At 39.3% G+C, this 22,565-nt stretch overlaps 1 protein-coding gene across 4 annotated transcripts in view; it reads right to left on the bottom strand.

Moving 5' to 3' along the window:
• The window catches only part of LOC127435307 (lysine-specific demethylase 5A-like), an 80,740-nt gene that overhangs the window by 32,353 nt on the left and 25,822 nt on the right, over nucleotides 1-22,565 (bottom strand). The window contains exons 2-9 of one of the 4 annotated variants that reach the window (XM_051688676.1): nucleotides 12,407-12,484; nucleotides 10,100-10,222; nucleotides 9,504-9,674; nucleotides 9,193-9,312; nucleotides 8,519-8,597; nucleotides 778-872; nucleotides 467-625; nucleotides 269-388 (exon numbers count right to left, since the gene is read on the bottom strand). In XM_051688676.1, the coding sequence (XP_051544636.1) occupies nucleotides 269-388; nucleotides 467-625; nucleotides 778-872; nucleotides 8,519-8,597; nucleotides 9,193-9,312; nucleotides 9,504-9,674; nucleotides 10,100-10,222; nucleotides 12,407-12,484 (945 nt within the window). Of the gene's footprint in view, nucleotides 1-268; nucleotides 389-466; nucleotides 626-777; nucleotides 873-8,518; nucleotides 8,598-9,045; nucleotides 9,077-9,192; nucleotides 9,313-9,503; nucleotides 9,699-10,099; nucleotides 10,223-12,406; nucleotides 12,485-22,565 lie in introns of those variants that run through there. The other 3 variants (XM_051688678.1, XM_051688679.1, XM_051688680.1) reach the window with 3 other exon arrangements.

The raw sequence follows: 22,565 nt of genomic DNA, 5'->3' as shown, positions 1-22,565 counted from the left end.
TGTAATGTTTATTGCCTGGCACAATTTACTTTTTCATTTAAAAATACAAAAAATTAAATTTTTCCACTTTTTCCATTCACTGAATGCAACGGTTTCTGAAGGTTTTTGTGTTCCACTGAATAAAGTTCGTTTTGGAGCAACATCACAAAATGTTCCTTTTTTTGGGTGAACTGAACACAGAACATTCATTGAAATAGCTGAGAAAATTAGTGTGAGACTAAACCCTATTTTGTTCCTGAAGGATGTTGTTTGCGTGTGCAGCTCTTACATGAACGGGCATGTTGAAGTAATCTGATTTGAAGTGGTCGGCCATCTCGCCAAAGCTCTGGAGGGTGTATTCACGGACGGCCTGCTCAAAACCAAATGCCTCCCGAGGCTTGTTACACTCCTGCGAAGCAAAACCAATTATTAAATTTCCTTATTTATGAAAGTGTCTGCATTTCTTGAGCAGTGCAGGCTACCGTACCTCCGCCACACATTTGGGGCAGCGCCAGTCTCCTTTAGGCACGTCCTGCAGCGGCGGGATCAGACAGAAAGTGTGGTAACTGTCATCACAGCCATCACAGAGGAGGAGGCGTTCCTCTTCATCACCCCGCCCACACGCCATACACATGTACATGTCAATCTAGAAAACACATCATCGTCAATCAGTCATGTGTCCATTCTAGAACTCATTCAACCTCACTAATAAACTAGTCTGTTCATGGAAAGATTCTCAAAGCTCAAGTGTAAGAACTAAATCATGTTATAACGCACACAGCAGGGCTCAATACTCACATAATTGACTTCCAGAATCTCTTTACATGGACGCATTTTAAGAGCAAATGCTTGAGCCTTCATGTGTTTCTGTCTCCTGATAAAACCTTCATCATCTATATCAGAAGACACACACACACTTTACATGCAAATATCTCTTTAATAGCAACAAACAAACAAACACATCCAAACATAATTTATTTTTAATAGAGGGCGACTGATATATCACTATTTTTTGCTGATTAATCGGCCAAGTCCTTTAATGCACCATTGCAACAGCCATTAAAGCGCCGCTTATTCGGACGTCAAATCCTCTGCTGTGATCAATGATCCTGTTATTATGCATAATCCACAGATTTATTTGTGAGGTGTTGTGGAGGAGTCGTTCTGTAGATTCTGTCTGACACTGCATCAATTAATAATTTACCCAGTACAAAAGGCTCATCAAACTGTTGGATGCAGTAAACTACATGTACTGCAATATTTAGATTCTAACAGCTTTGTGCTTTTGAATGCAGAGCAAGGATCACCCTGTACTTCAAGCGCTCTGGTAACATTGAAGGGCGTCATTCTGCGCCTGGCATGCGCATAAGTGGTTTTGTGGCACTCGGTTATGGAGTCTTTCTTGTTTAACTTTGTTTTATGTGTTGAGGTTATAGTTATTTTGCCAATATATTTGCTGAATATCCATTAGTTACCCTATTAAAGGGCTGAGTATAGCATTCAAATGTCATGTGTCATGTCAGACACAACTGTTCTTCAATAAACATTCTTTCTAAGAAAGAAATGGGTTAACACAGCTAAAAACTATATATCAAATCACAATAATAAAAAGAAATTGCAATACAGATTGAATCTTCATCTAAATATCGCTGTAATATCAAATCTATCTCTGGAGGTCTGTAGCAATTCCCACCCCTACTGGGCACACAGACATTTCAAAAGAGTGCCTGGTGTATTTTGGGATTGTTTATAGTTAAAATATTTTTTGTGGCTATTATTGGGATTTTGTATGCATAATAAACTGCATCTGTGATTTCATTAAAAATGGAGCCTATGTCTGTGCCTGTCACAGTAAGGAAAGACTAAATAAATGTGTAGAAATCGATTTTACAAACAATCGACAAATTAATCGGTTATCTAGCATTTTCCACCACCTTTGTTAGTTATCATTTTGGTGAAATCCAATATCGGTCGACCTCTAATTTTCAAGCCAACATGAAACAGCATTCAGAACCCATTTGACTTCCATAATGTGATGTATTTCTGATTGAAACAGGATATTCAACAAGTTTCTTTTTCTGATTAACATATTTTTTGATTTTTTTTATTGCTTCATATAAATAACAAAGAAAAGCAAAACATATATACACAGAATCAACATTTAACCCCCACTATTACCCCTCCCCCTCCCAATCCCACGCTGACCCTCAACAACATCTCTATGGTCACACGATTATAGACACACACATACACACAAAAACATAAAATAATAATAATAATATTATATAAAATAACACACACATTTAAAGCTAAACTTCTCTCTCCACTGCCCCTCCCCGAGAGACCTCCAAAAACGGCAAATAGCTGCCCCATTTCCCATCAAATGAATCCCAACTCCCCAGCCTTCTACATGACGCTTCCGCGAAAGCCGCCACCCTCCTCATCTCCATACACCATTCTTGAAATGAGGGCACTCCAGCCAACTTCCATCCCCTTAAAACAATTTGTCTGCCGATCATAACACTGGTTAGAACCCAATTTTTTGTGTGTTTATCCCCTACATTGATGACCGCCCCATCTCCTAAAATACAGAGTCTGGGGCAAAATGAAATCTGAGTGCCTAATACATCACACATAAAACTCTGAACCTTCAACCAAAATTCTTGGACCAAAAAACATGAGTTGTGTCTCTATCTTCTGATTGGCATTGCCAGCAGGTGGGTGTGTCTTTAAGACCAAGCCTATACAATCTAGAGGGGGTCCAATAGAATCAATGTAAAATCTTAAATTGCATAAGGTGCACCCTTGCACCTCTAGATACAGACTTTATATTTTTTAGAATCCTAGCCCACACTCCTTCCTCCAATACCAAGGTTAAATCTTTCTCCCATAATCTCTTGATAGAAGTTAAAGCTCCATCCCCCAGACTCTGAATTAGCAGGGAGTAATACACTGATACCTCATGACCTTTTCCAAAAGCAATAATCACCACTCCCAGAGTATCTGCCGCTTTAGGGGGGTGTATGCTACTCTCAAAAATAGTACAGAGCAGGTGGTGCAGCTGTAAATACCTATAAAACTGAGATCTGGGAATACCAAAATGTTGAACCAAATTTTCAAAGGATCTCAACACTCCACTCTCATATAGATCACCGAGTGTAGTAACCCCCTCACAATCCACTCTGACCAGCAGAAAGGGGATTTCTTCAATTAAACTCTCTGGACACTTTTGTCCATACCGAGTGCAAATGCGAGATAATAGGGTGTATCTTCACTTCTCAGATTAGTTTGATAGAAAGGCTCTGCAGTGGCGAAATATGGGCAAGAACTTCCTGTTCAATACCAAACCAGGGAGGGGCTCTCTCAGGTGGAAGTGACCAATTAGCCAAATGTCTGAGACCGAATGCTTAATAATAAAACAAAGTCTTGGGTAGGCCTAGCCCACCCTTGTCAATTGGCCTATGCAACTTACTGAATTGTAATCTGGGATGTTTACCATTCCAAGTGAAAGACTTCGCTATGCTATCAAATTGCTTGAAATAAGAGAGGGGGAACATCTACAGGGAGAGACTGTAGCAGGTAGTTGAATTTTGGAATACAATTCATTTTAATAACATTAACCTTCCCAATCATACATAAATGTAATGAAGCCCACCTGCTCACATCGCTAGAAAACCTTTTTATTAAAGGGTCAAAATTAACTCTAATTCATACGAATTTGCTGGGAATAATATACCCAAATACTTAGTGCCATGTTTGGGCCACTGGAAGGCACCCAGCTGAAAAGCCGTTACTGGGCAGTACGCTGTCAGAGCCAAAGCTTCAGACTTAGACCAATTAACTCTGTATCCCGAGAATTTAGTAAAGGAATGAATAATTCTGTGGATGCAAGGCATATATCTAGTAGGATCGGAGATGAATAATAAAATATAATCTGTGTAAAGCAAACGCTTATGCGCCACACCTCCCGCCACCACCCCTGGAAAATCATCCTCCTTTCTTATCGCGGCTGCTAACGGTTCCAGGGCAAGACAGAACAATAATGGGGAAAGAGGGCAACCCTGCCAGGTGCCCCTATCCAGAGTAAAATAATCTGAAATGAATCCATTCGTTTGTACCGCCGCTACCAGATGTCTATAAAGTAACTTAATCCAACCAATAAAAGTATTCCCGAACCCGTATATTTCTAAAATCTTAAAAAGATAATCCCATTCTACCATATCAAACGCCTTTTCAGCGTCAAGTGAGATGGCAGCGACCGGAGTCTGATCATTCGCCACTGACCACATGATATTGGTGAAACGCCTAATGTTATCAGAAGAGTTACGGCCCCGAAAATAACCCATCTGATCTATATGTATAAGAGATGTCATAACTTAATCAGTTAGCCAAAAGTTTTGACAATATTTTAACATCTAGCTGGATCAGGGAAATTGGACGGTAACTCTTACACTCGCTTGGATATTTGTCCAATCAGACTGATCTGGGCTTGCATCATGGTTGGCGGCAGTTTTCCATTCTTTAATGATTCCGTATAAACTTCTAGCAAAAGTGGAGCCAGTTCTGTAGCATAAGATCTAAAAAACTCAGCGGCAAAGCAGTCTGGCCCAGGAGCCTTGGCTGTAAGCAAGGCCTTAATTACCTCGTCAAGCTCCTCCAAGTTTATCTCAGAATCAAGAGAATTTTTTGCTCAGTCGTCAGTTTAGGAAGTTCTAATGGTTCCACAAAGTTTCTAAAATCCTAATCAGTAGACGAAGACATGGAACTATAGAGATCAAGACAGAATTCTTTAAAAGCATTATTAATATCAATGGCCGAGGTAAATATTTCACAACCAGCAGATTTCACTGAGGGAATGGTAGAAAAAGACTCTCTCTGTTTTATATATCTAGCCAGAAGTTTTCCTGCCTTATCTCCTGACTCAATGTATGACTGTCTTGCCCTGAATAGCCAAAACTCCACCTTCCATGACAAAATAGTATTATATCTGTATTTCAATCGGGTCAATTCTCTAAGGTCATCAGCTGACATTCGGCGCTTCAGCTCTGCCTTGGCACTTTTAATATTCCCTTCCTTCCAACTCCACGAGTTCTCGTGCTTTGGATTTTTTGGTGAATGAGGCATACTGTATGATCCGGCCCCTAAGAACTGCCTTAAGTGCCTCCCAAGCCACGCCCACAGAGCATACTGAGGACCAGTTGGTCTCCTTATAAACATTGATTTCAGCCTTTAACATTTGTTGGAATTCAGGATTTTGCAAAAGGGATACATTAAAGCACCAACTATATGATTTCCTTTTTTCCATATGTGGCAACACCTCAAAATTCGCCAGGACATGATCTGAGACTAAAATGTTCCCAATTGAGCAATCAACAACAGATGAATTGAGGGACTTTGATATAAAAACAAAAAATCTATTCTAGAATAAATCTCACGGACTAATGAAAAACATTTATAGTCCCTACCAGATGGGTTCAAAAGTCTCCAAATATCTGTAAGACCAAGATTTTTACACATTCTGTGAAACGTCAATGTTGCTCTAGGGGACTTGCACATTTCTGCTTCACTATGATCAAAGACTGAGTCCATCAAAAGATTAGTCTCCTCCCAATATTATATCATGAGGGGTGCCAGCGGCTTGCAACATCCCTTCAAGATCTATAAAAAAGCCCTGATCATCAGTGTTAGGTGCGTAAATATTAGCCAAAATCAACCTTTGTCCTTGAATTTCTCCTAAAACAACAATGACTCTTCCTAATTTATCTTTACTCTGTTTGAGACATTTGAATTGTAGATGCTTACTTATCAGTGTAATGACTCCCCTGCTCTTACTTGAGCCAGCACTAAAGAAAACATGTCCACCCCATATCTTCCCAAATTTCAGCTTCCTGCGGGAAAGATGCGTTTCTTGAAGAAACACTATCATATTTCTTACGCTTGAGAAAAAAATAGACTGTGTGTGTCAAAAACAAACCCCGAACTTCCCCCTGAACCAAACAAACAGAAAAAAGAAAAACGTGTGCATTAACCCAGTGCACGACAGCGCTAACTGGTGTCCATCTCTCTAAACTCAAACAGTCCATGCACGCCTACGAGATCCCCCGCGTCAAATTTGCCATCGGATTGCTCAAGTCCAGTGTTTCTATACAAATTTTGTGAGATAGAATTACACATACAAACAGATAATCTATAAAACAAACTCTAGCCAATAGGAGGCATAAGCACAAAGAACGTGCAGATTCATCCACTAAACAGTAACGAAGGAGTGTTACTCCACAAAACAAACTCCAGCCGCTAGGCGGAACCGGCACAAAAAAGGCGCTCAGTTTCTTCGGACAGTCAAGTGAATGTTCAGTGAGTCGGTCCTTTCGGCTACAACGTGAGTACCACAAAATAACTTACTCCATTGACTTTATGAAAGACATCGCTTGCTGGGGACATGTAAATGTTTTAAGGCCATCCTTAGCATCTATTCTCAATTTGGCTGGGAACATCAGTGCAAAAGCGAACTTCCATTGATGTAAAAGTTTCTTGCATTCCTTGAATTGATCACGTTTCACTCTTGTCAAATTCGCAAAGTCTGGGAACAACAAAATGCTGTGGTTCTTCCAAAAAAGCCTTCCTTTATTCTTCGCCATGCACATCACATGATCTTTATCCAGTGATCTCAGAAATTTGGCCAGAATTGATTGGGGCCTGTCTCCCTCAGCGGATCTCCGAGCTGGAACCCTGTGTGCTCGCTCGATTTCCAGCTTATGGCCTGTTATGTCGAGCAGACTCGGAAAGAGCCCGTCCAGGAATTTCACCATATCCTGACCCTCTTTGGCTTCAGAAATTCTGACGATTCTGACGTTATTCCGCCGGTTGCGGTTCTCCATGTCCTCCAATGTCTCCCAGATGCGCTCCAAATCCACCTTTGTCACTAGCAGATTAGCAGCTAATTCCCTCTCTGATGACTCCAGATAATCGATCCGTTTCTTGACATCCCCTACTCTTTTGACCACCTCAGTGAATTTCGTCTCCATGGCAGTGATTGATCGATGTACTACAGCAAGATCTTCCAAGTCAGCAACGACCTTTGTCAGCAATGTTCAACATTTCACCGGCCAAATCGGCTCCCGGGCTTGCGGCCTTCTCAGGGGCGTCAACTTGATCATGTAAGTGTCTTTTAATGTCTCCAGAGCCTGAGGTTTTTGAATTCTTTGACATATTGACCTCCTAGAACAGTTATGGAACAGAGTGTATCGAATCTCACCGATTTATATCATTAAAAGTGTTAAAACTAGCAAAGTGCGCAGAGCTTGCTGTTCACACATCCGAACCTCGCATGGCGTCACGTCACTATTCCAACAAGTTTCTTTTTCAAATGTATCATTATTTACAATTATTCCTGTAACCTATATTCCATTTACATAATCAGACATTAAATTACTGCATTGCTGATTTTAGAAATATGCATTACCTATAACAGTGGCAAAAATGGCCTTTGCACACCTGAGGCGACGAGTTTATATGAAACGTATCACAGACGATGTGGATGAAATGGCCTTTCACATTAAAAGTGATGCGAAAATTTGGCGCTAACCGACAAGCAATTTTACACCTGTATGGTAGGTGACGCAAAGCATCTTTCAGCTCATTGCCCTTTCACACATCACGGATTAGAAGAAATACCATGGCATCACAATATAATAAACAAGCAATCAATTTCTCTAGTGAGCTAGATGAAATAAAACGCATCTCTCTACAAGCTAAGCCAAGACTGTGTTGTTGATTTGCTCAACAAGGAAGAAAAGATTCAAGACACTTTCACAAACTATTTCAGTTCACCTGCTGGACACAGTCTGAGGTTTTAAAATCACTGCGTAACGAACACACATAATGACTGTTAAAACAATTGTTGTCAATTGGAACAATACTGATTGTATCTTATTGCCATGTAGTTCTACTTGTATTAAACATTTGTTCAAATCTCTGCATGTTATGAATTAAACGTGACTACTTCTAAACACAAAACCCGTCTTCAGTCTGACCCATAGTAATTAGATACATTACTGTTAACGGCTTTAACTGCAGTGGCTCCTGACATGTGATTCAAAGCAAATTTTTTATTGGTTAGGGCATTTCATTGGCGGACAAGAAAAAAAAAATCATTCAGTAGAAAAAAAGAAAAAAAGAAAAAAAAACAAACAAAAAAAACGTGCTTTGTCAGCGTGCTCCAGGTGACGCTTAATTTAAATCCATAGTTTCTATTCAAAAGGTTCATTCCATTTGTTGTGCAAAGGCCTTTACACTGTGATATAGAAACCAAATGTTCTGTCACTAGTCACTTTATTGTGTAAATTAATGCCAAAATAGCTATTTGACTAATGGTTTACTTTGATCACTAGTCAGCTGAAAAGGAAAGACACAGAACAACATGCACTGATGAAAGGTTGACAATAAGACCAGTATTGTGTATAAAGACAGTAAATGCTGTTAATCGTGCTGTCACGTTGACACTAATGAGTAGAATGAGAGTTTAAAGTGAAAGTGTCACCAGGTGTGATGAGCTCAACAGTGAGTATCTGTGGAGCACTGCTGAACATCTGCACAGCTTTAGGTTCAGTGTTTTCTCTCTGAAACACACAACATACATCGAATCATTCAGTGTTCATCTGTTTTCTAACATTTGATTACAGTTGTATCAAGAGATGGTTTAGTGCATCTGCAAACACTAATGATATCTGTATTCACCGTCTCAGAGACTGGTGTGGTAAAATGTGGAGGTTTTTGATGAAAAAATAAAAATACACTTGCTGAATACAGTAGAGAGTGGTATAATCGAACATGGCGATGCCAGATAATTATTTTCATTTAACTGATTCCGTTGAGGTTAAAGGTCATACGTGTTTGGAACAACATGATTATGTTGGTGAGTAAATGACGGCAGACTGAACTATTCTTCTGACATAAATGTAAAGTTCTATTCTGATGCACTGACACGACTTTAAAACGCTGAGCTCTGCTGTGACGTGACCAACAACAGTTCTGTGTGTGTATTTGGTACGTTTTGAGATTGAGTACCTCAGAACAAGAACATTCGTTTGTAAAACCTCATGTGGATTTCATTCTGTCAGTCTAGATGTCAAATAGAAAAGTACAGAAGTAGTCACGCAACGCTTGTGTACTTGAAGACATGAAGCACATCTGAAGCTGACATGTGAAACTGACCTCGTCTTTCAGGTGTCGTGGAGAGCGTCTCTCAGCTCTTCTCTCCTGTTCATCCTCCTCTTCCTCTCCAACACCTTCATCAACAGCATCAAGAGCTGCTGGATAAAGCCTGTGAACAGTCTACACACATACACAGACACACACAGGTATTTTGTGTCATTCTTGAGGCTTGATCCAGTCACCATTCATTGACATTATGTAAAAAACAATGACAAGTATTTTCTTCAAAATATCTCTTTTTGGAACAACGTGTTGGTGAGTAATTGATAGACATTTGATGACAGAACATTCACTTAAAGAGACACACTCACTGTTAATGAAGCTCCGGACTGGAAGAGTTCGTATGGATACAGGATCCGCTCAAAGTGAGAACGCAGCAGAGATCCGATTCCCCTCCCGGACGGGAAGCCCATGCGACTGCTGATCTTAGACCAGCGCTTCTCCTTACAGACAAGCTCAAAACCGCCTTCTGCAGACACAAGCTACCAAACACACACACACACACACTACGTGACTTCAGCTTTTAGAAAACAGATCGCTGCGCTCCTGAATGCTGATTGGTCGGTATAGTGTTCCTTATGGTATTTACTTAATAAAATAATTTTTTAATGAAACTTTGTCCTTAATATTTGTAATACGTAGCAGCTGTTTTATAATATATCACTCGAGGTGGTGTTATATTGTGAATATAGTCACTCTGCTGTGTCTAACAACAGCCTTGAACTGTGACGATATTCACAATATCACACAACCTCTCATACATTATTGCTTCAAGGTCCCATGAAATCAAAATAAGAGTACCCCAGAAGTTTTCTTGCTTCAACAGGAAATACGTAGAAATGACTGCAGCTGTCAAGCCACTTAATGAGGTCTTTAAATGTATTTGATATGTGTGTGTGTGTTTCACCTTGCTCAGCAGGTACAGATCCAGCACTTTTCTCTCCACATGAGGAAAAAACAGTTTACAACCCTGAAGCTCCCAAAACTTGGCGATCTGATCCAGGAAATTGAGCTTGACTCTGGTGAGTGCCTGAACAGAGGACGACAGATTGAAGTACAGTGTTTCCCCTAGGATTTTTTGCAGCAGTGGTGCTGTTGTGAGTTCGTCAACAAACCTGCAACACCGGACCCTTATTAACGCATGTTGGTCAAAGAATAGATTAAAATGGGTGTCAAACTCAATTTCAGACTGGGCCACATCAGGGTTTATTTGTGCCCTCAAAGGGCCCTGTTAAAAAGTTGGCATCAGCACCTGTGCTTTGGTAGCACCCATGCAAATATTATTATATGTTATGTGCATTAAAATGCACATTTGACAGTACAGCATTGATTTTGAGGTTGGGATGCAGATGAAAATTATTATAATTATTATAATCATAAATAAATTGAAATATTCTGACAGTGTGAGTAAGTTGGGTCTTCTTTACAGATTCCTTTCATCAGGCTCCTACTGATTAAACTACAGTCATCCCTTGGAATTTCTGAAGGCAAACAAAACAACTTACATTTTCCTAAAATCAGAGAGCATTACAAGAGTACAGATTTTACACAGATGGAAAACTGATATCTTAGCCCGTAATGCACTATAGTTCTTCCATTGTATCCATAGTTTTAACAATATTTGTAATAGTTCATGGTAACCATGTAAAACTATGCTTGGCTCCTCACTATGTGTTACACCTGCAGCGCCTGCTATCTCTCCTGTATGCCGCCAGAGGTCGCCATCCCCAGAGTACTAACTTCTCACGAACTGCATTTCCCATAATCCTCCGCTCAGACTGATTACTCTCACATCTGGTTCACATTAACTCTGGTTATTTAAGTTCCCTGTTTTCTGGCATTCAGGGCGAAGTCTTGTTTGCCTTGTCAACATTTCTGAGCGTTATTTACCCATCCTGTTTTCCCTGTGTTTTGACTCCTGCCTGTTTCTCGTATTTCCCAGCCTGCTTGTGAGTTTTGTGGATTTATTGCCTGTTTACTGGATTTCCCTTCTGCCTATCGGATTTATTTGGTTTGCCTTTCTGGACTGTTTACTTGTGTATCGAACTATTGCCTGTTTACTGGATTACCCTTCTGCCTATCGGATTTACTTGGTTAGCCTTCCTGGACCGTCTGCCTGTGTACCGAACCACTGCCTGCCTTTTTTCTCTGTTGTTTTGTTACTTTGTTTTACTAAAACTGCATATGGATCTTAACACTCCTGCCTCGGCGACCTTGCTACAGAAGACTTCGCCAAACTTAGATCCAGCAGCTTTCCAACAATTACACAAGCTTGTTTCAGCTTGTGTCCTTGCTACACTAGGATTATTAACCAGGATTACTAACTATGGTTTCTATATTAAGAACTATGGCATTTTTGTAATGAAAAAAAAAAAAACAGCAGCCTAAATACATTTAGAAAGTTTTTCTGCCACAACTACCATAGTTAATACATTACAGTTAGTATTACTGCAGTAAATCCATTGTACATTTTTGTAAGCATTGTGATCTGTGAATTGAAAAGCCTTCTAATTTATGTTTTGCATTATGTTTAGAATGTGGGGGCTGTTTGTTTTAAACTAGTTTCATCACTGAGACATAAGAGTTTTGCAACATTCTGTACAGCATTCAAATGGGTTTCACAATCCCCACCGAGTATCTCACAAGCACATTTACAATAGTCTGTGTGGTTGAGACCAGTCCGCGAATTACCGCACCTTCTCTGCCCTCGTGCTGCTATGATTAAGCTGTGTTGATAATTGACCCATGTAGTGCTGTATTATTCCGCTTTTGAAGCGAGCAAAATGCACTCCAAATCATACAGATGACAGTGGAAGGCTCATTTATATTCACAAGGAAAGTGCTAACTGATTATTCAGTGAAACGTTGCGACCCCTGCCATCCTACGTTTTAGAAATGAGCTCTCGGGCCACATGAAATGAAGTGAGTTTGAGTTTGACACGTGTGTCATGTGACGACATCACTGTGAGTATGTGTGTGTATTTGAGCGTGTATGTGGTGGGGTCTCTTGCGCAGTGTAGAAAGTGCACAGCTGACTGGGGCTGGCACACATTATGTTGCGTCAAGAAAATTAAATGAAACATGTGAAATCCCACGAGTGGCACTCATAATTGCAGTGCCGCTGCAAAATGCAAATAGGGGAAACACTGGAAGTATACATCATCGTTAGAAGTGTTTATTACATCTGTGTGTTATAAACGTTTAATAAACTCACCTCTAGTTCATTGAGTCGCTGGATTCGTGGAGTGAAGCAGAAACTCCGAACGTCACAGGCAAAAGGAGGCTGCCAACCCTACAAATAGGTAATATTTGTGGCTTTATGCATTTGGGTCATTGACATAAGTTTTTCCGAAATTATAAAAATTTAAATCTAGTTTAAAACACGTGTCAAGTTTGTAGAAATTTAATATTTGTGTCCATGTTGGTTTCATAAACTTTTGAAAAAATATTTATAGCATTTTCTACAAAACAATTATTTAATGACTATAAAAATGTCATGTAAAAGGTATTAAAGTACTTTCCTTGCACCTTGCAAACATGTGAGTGTACCCAACTATCATTTAAACAATGTTATTTTAAGTATATATACACTGGCAGCCAAAAGTTTGGAATAATGTGCATATTTTGCTGTTTCAGAAGGAAATTGGTACTTTAATTCACCAAAGTGGCATTCAACTGATCACAAAGTATGGTCAGGAAAGTCTATAGTCACAAAGTCATTTTTGATCAAATCTAGACAGCAGCCATCACTCCAACACCTTATCCTTGAGTAATCATGATAAATTGATCATTTGGAACAGAAAATCACTTGCCATTATATCAAACACAGCTGAAAGTTATTTGGTTCATTAAATGAAGCTTAACATCGTGTTTGTGTTTGTTTTTGAGTTGCCACAGTATGCAATAGACTGGCATGTCTTAAGGTCAATATTAGGTCAAAAATGGCACAAAAGAAACAGCTTTCTCTAGAAACTCATCAGTCAGTCATTGTTTTGAGGAATGAAGGTTATACAATGCTTGAAATGGCCAAAAAACTGAAGATTTCATACAAAGGTGTTCACTACAGTCTTCAAAGACAAAGGACAACTGGCTCTAACAAGGACAGAAAGAGATGTGGAAGACCAGATGTACAACTAAACAAGAGGATAAGTACATCAGAGTCTCTAGTTTGAGAAATAGACGCCTCACATGTCCTCAGCTGACAGCTTCATTGAATTCTACCCGCTCAACACCAGTTTCATGTACAACAGTAAAGAGAAGACTCAGAGGTGCAGGCCTTATGGGAAGAATTGCAAAGAAAAAGACATGTTTGAAACAGAAAAACAAAAAGGTTAGAGTGGGCAAAGAAGATGGAAGCAGAAGAATCTATATTAACCCAGGTTTTTAAAGGTCTTTGAAATGCATGATAATATGATTTAAAATCAGGAAATTACAAACCCCCGTCGAGTTTCTTATGTTGCATTGTTCCGAGTCGAATTCTGGGTTTTTTCTTATTCCATATCAATTTAGATATTGCCATATTAAGCTCTTTGAAAAAGTATTCACATGCTGCTAGTGGCAACATAGAAAACAGAACATTTACTCTAGAAGTACATTCATTTTAATAGTAGAAATTCTACCGTGAAGCGCTAAGCAGAGAGGTGACCACCTATCTAAATCCTCTTTGATCTTATGTAGGAGAGTTTGAAAATTATATTTAGAAATAGAATTTATTGGTGAAGATATTGTGATACCCAGGTATGTAAACTGCTTAACAATGGGAATCAAGGGAGGTAAGCCAAAGGATTCTTGAAACGCTGCATCAATGAGGGGCATTACTGCTGATTTATTCCAATTAATTTTGTAGCCCGAAAGAGTACCAAAGGCATGAAAGAGATTTAAGCATTCGGAAACGGACTCAGAAATATTTGAGACATAGAGCAAAATATCGTCTGCGTAGAGAGAGATTTTATGTGAGGTGTTTAAACAAATAATAGGTTGTATAGTTGGTGACTGACACACCACTTGAGCCAGTGGCTCTACTGATAAAATAAAAAGCAAAGGCGATAATGGACAACCCTGGCGAATACCTCTACCAGGAGTGAAAGAAGAAGACAAAGTGGAACCTGTAAATACGCAAGCTGAACAGTTGTTATAGAGTGTCTTGGCCATTTTTATAAATCCCTGTCCAACCCCTACATGCTCAAGAACTGTCCAGAGAAAACTCCATTCAATCCTATCAAAGGCTATCTCCGCATCCAATGAAATGAATGTGGAGGAAGCCAAACAGGAGCTAGATCTATGAATGATGTGTAATAAATGCCTGATATTATCTGCAGAAAATCGGTCTTTGAGAAAACCGGACTGGTCATAGTTGATTACCTTATCTATACATTTATTCAATCTTAATGCCAGAGTTTTAGTGAAAAGTTTTGCATCAGTGGTGATTAGACTGATTCTAAAGAATCCTTGCCCTTCTTAAGTAGGGGGGTTATAAGGGCTGTGTTTTGGTCCCTATGAAGGGTTCCATTTTCTAGAGCAAAATTAAATGAATTTAAAATAAGTGGAGCCACAATATCCCAGATAGCAGAGATTAATTCCGGTGGAATTCCATCAATACCTGGAGGTTTATTTTTAGACAGAGTCCAGGGCAAGTTTCAGCTCCTCAACTGATAAAGGGTAGTCAAGCATATCTTGATGATAATCGTCGATTTTAAACTGTTCGAGAAAAGACATATGTTGCGGATAACTGGCAGAAAAGTTAGAAGTATATAACTGTTCATAATAATTCTTAAAAATCTGGTTTATATTTTCAGGCTGGGTGTATAAAACATCTTCTTTCCTTATAGTATGTATATTTGCTCTAGACACATTCTGTTTAATCCGTAATGCTAAGAGTTTGCTAGGTCTCTCGCCATTAAAATAGTATGACTGTCTGGTGCATAATGAACTCAGCTTTGTATAAAAGTAGCCCCTTTAGTTCTGATTTAAGTGCACACAATTCCTCCGCTTTCTGTTGGCAACAGGAATTTTTAAGGTCCTGTTCCATCATCTGAACCTGCCTCTCCAGCTTGTCCTTGCGGCTATTCCTAGATTTCTGATGAAAAGAGGAAAAAGCAATACATTTTCCCCTAATAAACCCTAACCCTCCCACAGAGACTGGGGATTATTAGCAGAACCGTTAAATTTAATGAACTCCACTATCGAGGTACGCAATTGCGGTAAGAATTTTTTATCATGAAGTAGAGATGTATTGAATCGTCAACGTATGTTCCCTGAGGACAGAGAGAATGGAAGAAGGCACAAAGTTACTGGGGAGTGATCAGAAAGAAGGAGAGGTAAGATGTTAACGTTGTCGATATATGGTATATAAGCCGGTGATATGAGCAGATAATCGATGCGTGAGTAACTCTTGTGATGAGCTGAAAAATAAGTATAGGCAGAATCAGACAGTGAAAACTGGGACCTGTCAAATAAGGGATCGTGCACCACATTGAAGTCATCATCTATCACAAGGTGATAATCGTTGAGACATTGAGTATAATACTGGTGAGCTGTTGATGTTCGTTTGGAGCATATACTGAGATAAACGCACATTTAATATTAGACCAAGTACCAAGAACATACGCAATGCGACCATTTGTATCACACTTGGAGCATTGTATGGGAAAAGGCAAGGCGCCGGGCTACCAAAATCATAACCCCCTTATTTTTCATTATGGATGAGGAAGAGGAGACTAGTGCCCGACCGATATATCGGTTGGCCAATATTATCCTTTCACCAATATATCGGCGTATATTTTACCGATATGAAAACTTTTTTTCAGAACATATAATGCAGAAAACAATGCTTTAGAATTGGTGTCATTACGTAGTTTGTCCAGCAGAGCGCGCTCCGACTCCATTGTTTACAGAGCTGATCTGACGGTGGCTCTGCAGACAGGGCGGAGTTCAGCGGTGTCTCTATGTTAACTAGTTTGATAAATACATACTGGAAACTTAATAAACAATGACCCCATCATTTTCCCTTTTCAATATACAGTTGCAATCGAAATTATTCAACCCCCCCAAGACAGTAAGGATTTACAAAGGTAATCTTTTCTGATGACCCAGAATTTTTAAACTTTACATCTATATCAGTTGAGTGACACATTCAAAGTCATAGTGTGATTATATAACCTAATATTTGTAAATAGCAGGATTTTTTTTTAAAATACAGCCATGTCATAATTATTCAACCCCTATTGCATGTAGCTGTTTCTTAAATATGTAAGGCTACAAAAGTAATTGTTTTAAAACAAAATTAAATCATCAATCTGCAATGGCACTTAAGTTTTAAAATTTAAGTTTAGCTTTTAAGCAAAAATGTATTTCTATGCAAAAAATGCACTTAAAAATAAGCTGTCTCAAAAGCTAATAGAGACTAATTTAAAATATCTATTCTGGAAACGATGTACATCACAGGCTTTTAAATGGGATTCCTGTATTAGTGCTACAGAAGCCCATTTAGATCTTAAATAATCCAAACATTTATTTCTTTTAATTGCGCCATTTAAACCATTAACATTCCAAGATACTATATTAAGAGCCATAGACCAGTCCTAAATGTATCAAAAGACCCATCCCTGTCAGTGATCTATATAAATTATTACCAAAGAAATAGCAATATTAACGTATATCAAATTGAATTTGTAACAAAATAATGTGGACTTACATAGGTAGATCATGGCATCTGGAACATTAAAGGAACAACAACAAGACCTTAATGAAAAGGCAGTAAGCAAAGAGGTAGAACAAGCTCTACTGCCTGCCTGCATAATGTTAATGTCTGGATACATGGCCGCTATAACAGTCGATCGCTTCAGTCCAAAGTCCGACTCGGCATTCAAGTTCAGCGGTGTAACGTTCGTCAGAATACAATACAGTGATGTCTTAGTCGGCTCCTGGGTCCTCCGTATTGACGTCCACTATCATTCCAGGCGGCGCATCAGCCGATGCGGACGGAGGCGATGCAGATCCCTGATACTGAATGGCATAAGACTCAATCTCAGCCGGAGTTTCAAGCAGGGAAGTAGATCCGCGATGAGTTACCTTGATCGTAGCGGGGTAGATCATGAACGAGGGGATCCCAAGCTGTGTGAGTTTTTTCCTAGACTGGTTCATCTCACACCTTTTCATGGCAGTTTGGTTACTGTAGTTGGGAAAAAGAGAAGTAGGCTGCCCTTATGGAGTATTTGGCCAGCGGCTCGGGCTCCTTTGAGGATCACATTTCTATCCTGACAACAAAGCAGTTTAATGATCAGTGTGCGTGGACCCTTCCTGTTACTATCGCCGGTATAGATGTGATGAACCCTTTCTATCTCTACTGATCTGCTTTTAAGAGAGGGAATCCACTGAGATAGATGTGCTTGCATGAAACCAACTAGGTCACTGCCTTCTTCACCTTCTTTAAGGCCGACAAGACTGTTACATTGACGACGCTTATCTTCCAGTCTCGCCATTTTGTCTTGAAGCATGTCTACGGCTAGCTTAACTTCGACTGAATCCTGCTTTACTTTCCGAACTGCCGTCTGAATGTTTACAAAGTTGTTGTTAATCGATCTCATCTCCTTCTCCAAAAAAACAATTCTTTCAGCAACTGGTTGAAATTCCTCCTTTAACATTTCCCAAATGATGCCAAGTTGAGCCTTTAGTTCGTCAGCCACCATGCTGCGCAGCGCCTCATTACCCGGCTCTTTTAGCCGTTTTTTTCTCCGGGGAGGATGGTATAAGTTGGCATTTAGACATCATACACTGACAAACAAACCCGAGAAGCAAATATAGTTAGTTCATGACGAAACGATAACTTAAAAGGATGACATATAGGCACCGAGTTGGATAGCTCCAGACTTAAACGGCCATCTCTGTCAGCAGGTCACGTGATCTCCCCCGTAATTTTTCATGCTATTAATGTCCTGACTATACATTGTGATCAGTTGAATGACACTTTGGTGAATAAAAGTACCAATTTCTTTCCATAAGAGCAAAATCTGTACATTATTCCAAACTTTTGGCCACCAGTGTATATATACAGTTGTGCTCAAAAGTTTGCATACCCTTGGAGAATTGGTAATATATGTACCATTTTTAAAGAATACAAGTGAGCAGGCAAAACACATTTCTTTTATTTCTTATGGGATTCATATTCAACTGTAGGTTATAACAGAATGGCACAATTATAAAACAAAACATGGCAACAAAGAAAAAAAATGAAATGACCCCTGTTCAAAATTCTGCATACCCTTAGTTATTAATACTGTGTATTGCCCCCTTTAGCATCAATGACAGCGTGCAGTCTTTTGTAATAGTTGTCTATGAGGCCCCAAATTCTTGCAGGTGGTATAGCTGCCCATTCATCTTGGCAAAATGCCTCCAGGTCATGCAAAGTCTTGGTCGTCTTGCATGAACCGCACGTCTGAGATCTCCCCAGAGTGGCTCGATGATATTAAGGTAAGGAGACTGTGATGGCCACTCCGGAACCTTCACCTTTTTCTGCTGTAACCACTGGAGGGTCAATTTGTCCTTGTGCTTAGGGTCATTGTCATGCTGGAAAGTCCAAGAGCATCCCATGCGCAGCTTTCGTGCAGAAGAATGCAAATTGTCTGCCAGTATTTTCTGATAACATGCTGCATTCATCTTGCCATCAATTTTCAAAAGATTCCCCATGCCTTTAGAGCTCACACCCCCCCAAAACATCAGTGAGCCACCACCATGCTTCACAGTGGGGATTGTATTCTTTTCACTATAGGCCTTGTTGACCCCTCTCCAAACACAGCGCTTATGGTTGTGACCATAAAGCTCTATTTTGGTCTTGTCAAATTACAGTGTGACAGAAGCTGTGAGGCGTGTCAAGGTGTTGTCGGGCATATTGTAACCGGGCTTTTTGTGGCATTGGCACAGTAAAGGCTTCTTTCTGGCAACTCGACCATGCAGCTCATTTTTGTTCAAGTATTGTCGTATTGTGCTCCTTGAAACAACCACACCATCTTTTTCCAGAGCAGCCTGTATTTCTCCTAAGGTTACCTGTGGGTTTTTCTTTGTATCCCGAACAATTTCTCTGGCAGTTGTGGCTGAAATCTTTCTTGGTCTACCTGACCTTGGCTTGGTATCAAGAGATCCCCGAATTTTCCACTTCTTAATAAGTGATTGAACAGTACTGACTGGCATTTTCAAGGCTTTGGATATCTTTTTATATCCTTTTCCATCTTTATAAAGTTCCATTACCTTGTTACGCAGGTCTTTTGACAGTTCTTTTCTGCTCCCCATGGCTCAGTATCTAGCCTGCTCAGTGCATCCATGTGAGAGCTAACAAACTCATTGACTATTTATACACAGACACTAATTGCAATTTAAAAAGCCACAGGTGTGGGAAATTAAACTTTAATTGCCATTTAAACCTGTGTGTGTCACCTTGTGTGTCTGTAACAAGGCCAAACATTCAAGGGTATGTAAACTTTTGATCAGGACCATTTGGGTGATTTCTGTTATCATTATGATTTAAAAAGGAGCCAAACAACTATGTGATGATAAATGGCTTCATATGATCACTATCCTTAAAAGACAGTTTTTTTTTTGCATGATCAGTCCTATTTTCAAAATCAATGCCAAAATGTCACAATTTCTGCCAGGGTATGCAAACTTTTGAGCACAACTGTGTACATATATATATATATATATATATATATATATATATATATATATATATATATATTGCAAGCCGAAGAACACTATCCCAACCGTGAAGCATGGGGGTGGCAGCATCATGTTGTGGGGGTGCTCTCTACTATTATTCTGACATTTCACATTCTTAAAATAGTGATCAAGACAGGGAATGTTTTCTACGATTAATTGCCAGGAATTGTGAAAATAAAAAAAAAAAACAGAGACGACCCTGTAAGAAATTTTGTTCAGGTCATGTGGTTTAACCCTGAGAAAACTTCTTGATATTCATGACTCGAAAATTTATGATATATACAGTTGAAGTCAGAAGTTTACATACACCTTAGCCAAATACATTAAAACTCCTCCAATTTCACAACTCCTGACATTTAATTGTAGAAAACATTCCCTGTCTTAGGTCAGTTAGGATCACTATTTTAAGAATGTGAAATGTCAGAATAATAGTAGAGAGAATTCTTTATTTTAGCTTTTATTTCTTTCATCACATTCCCAGTGGGTCAGAAGTAGTGGCTGGATATATCGCTGAGGCCGATAAATCAGCCGATATTCTGACTTTAATTTTCGGCATCAGCTGATAAATGTTCCCCTTTGGCCGATTTGTTTCTTGAGGGCGCCGAAAATCGCCTGCTTGCATGTGAAGTGACTGAGACATGTAAACGACCAGTCACAGTTCATTTTGTTATTATGTGCCATCCTGTTACTACAATAATAGACCGGTGTGTAACACAGTCTCATTTAAAAGGCCCGCATATCAGAGCCGCAGCAGACACGTTTGAGCTCATAATGTTAAAGTGCTCGACTGTTTTATTCTCCCTCTCTCCCCTCAACAGTTCCCTGTAACTTTTAACTGACTTGTCTAATGATAAAAAAGGCAAATATCAATCAAATTAATATAAATCTTCCTCTGAAGCACGTATTATAACAGTCTCTCCTCAACAGTTACCTGTCACTTTTCTAATGATAAAAGGCAAATATAAATAAAGCTTCTATTATATACCATCTGCAAATATGCAGATATTTTGTTTAAACAGATGTCATTCACGAACCTCACAACAATCCAGCGTTTTCTTCCCATCGAGCACTCATCTAATAGGTTCCTCTGAAATGCGTATTCTATCAGCCAGAAAGAATCAAAACTTCAGGTTCAGGATCAAAAGTTCCTCTGATTCACAAATCATGATGACAATCCAACCTGGCGATCCAGGCCATTTAAACTGTCAGGAGACTGCTGCTCGTGCTGCTTTCTAGCAAGTGAGTCCACTGTTGGCCATGATTGGAATGATCTCAGGAGGCTATTTCTAGTCCTGAAAGTGCAGCTCCTATCTACTTGAATGGGGAAAGACCAAAATCTCCAAAACGAGTGGTCAAGATTATGATCAAAGAACATATTTAAAATCAGCAATAAAATCAGACAAAACTGGTATCATAAATTGTGCTTCTTTACCTCAGATAACACTAAAAAACAAACATTTCCCAGCTTTTATAGCTAATGCGCATGCACGTTCTCGAGTTGATAGACAGGGGATGTCTGTATCTAAAAGGCGATTGGCTCTTTTACCCGTAAGGCGGGACTTCCTATCTACATCCGTTGATCATTAGCTGCAGTTGGGCATTCTAATTTCTCCCATTTATTTAAAATAGTCTCTGGTGCAACTTCAAGGTAAAAGCGCTTCATGTGCACTATAAGTAAATGTCTTATTCACTATGCACTGTATGTTCAATTGGTTTGATTAGGTATTTTTTGAGAAAATGCAATTGCTAACGTGGATATGCCATCCATGGTTGCTGGACTACTGTGTGTACTGTTATTTCCTTCCTAATATATTAACAATTTCTTCATACGCAAATAAATTACAAAAATTTGATGACTAAACAGAAATCAGAAGAAACTGCTATCTACCATTTAAAATACAATATTCTTTTTTTTAGATACTTTTTTAACAAGTTAAAATTTTGTGTGAAATTGAGTAAATATAGTGCTGAATAAGAGTTTTTTTTATTTATTTGTTTTTTTAGTAACTTTATGTTTATGTTATTTACTACATAAATGTGTGTTATAGCAGCATTGTATCGACCTATCAGCCACCCTCTGGATACTGGCAATTAAAAAACCCATATTGGTCGACCACTAGTCAGAAGTTTACATACGCTTTGTTAGTATTTGGTAGCATTGCCTTTAAATTGTTTAACTTGGGTCAAACATTTTGGGTATCCTTCCACAAGCTTCTCACAATAGGTTGCTGGAATTTTGGCCCATTACTCAAGACAGAACTGGTGTAACTGAGTCAGGTTTGTAGGACTGCTTGCTCGCACACGCTTTTTCAGTTCTGCCCACAAATTTTCTATCGTATTGAGGTCAGGGCTTTGTGATGGCCACTCCAATACCTTGACTTTGTTGTCCTTCAGCCATTCTGCCACAACTTTGGAGGTATGCTTGGGGTCATTTTCCATTTGGAAGACCCATTTGCGACCGAGCTTTAACTTCCTGGCTGATGTCTTGAGATGTTGCTTCAATATATCCACATAACTGTCCTTCTTCAATATGCCATCTATTTTGTGAAATGCACCAATCTCTCCTGCAGCAAAGCACCCTCATTCTTCACGAATGGGATGGTGTTCTTTGGCTTGCAAGCCTCACCTTTTATCCTCTAAACATAACAATGGTCATTATGGCC

Source organism: Myxocyprinus asiaticus, chromosome 45 (assembly GCF_019703515.2).
Source record: "Myxocyprinus asiaticus isolate MX2 ecotype Aquarium Trade chromosome 45, UBuf_Myxa_2, whole genome shotgun sequence".
NCBI lineage: Eukaryota > Metazoa > Chordata > Actinopteri > Cypriniformes > Catostomidae > Myxocyprinus > Myxocyprinus asiaticus.
The sequence above is the reverse complement of the archived record's forward strand: the minus strand, read 5'-3'. Positions and strand labels throughout refer to the sequence as shown.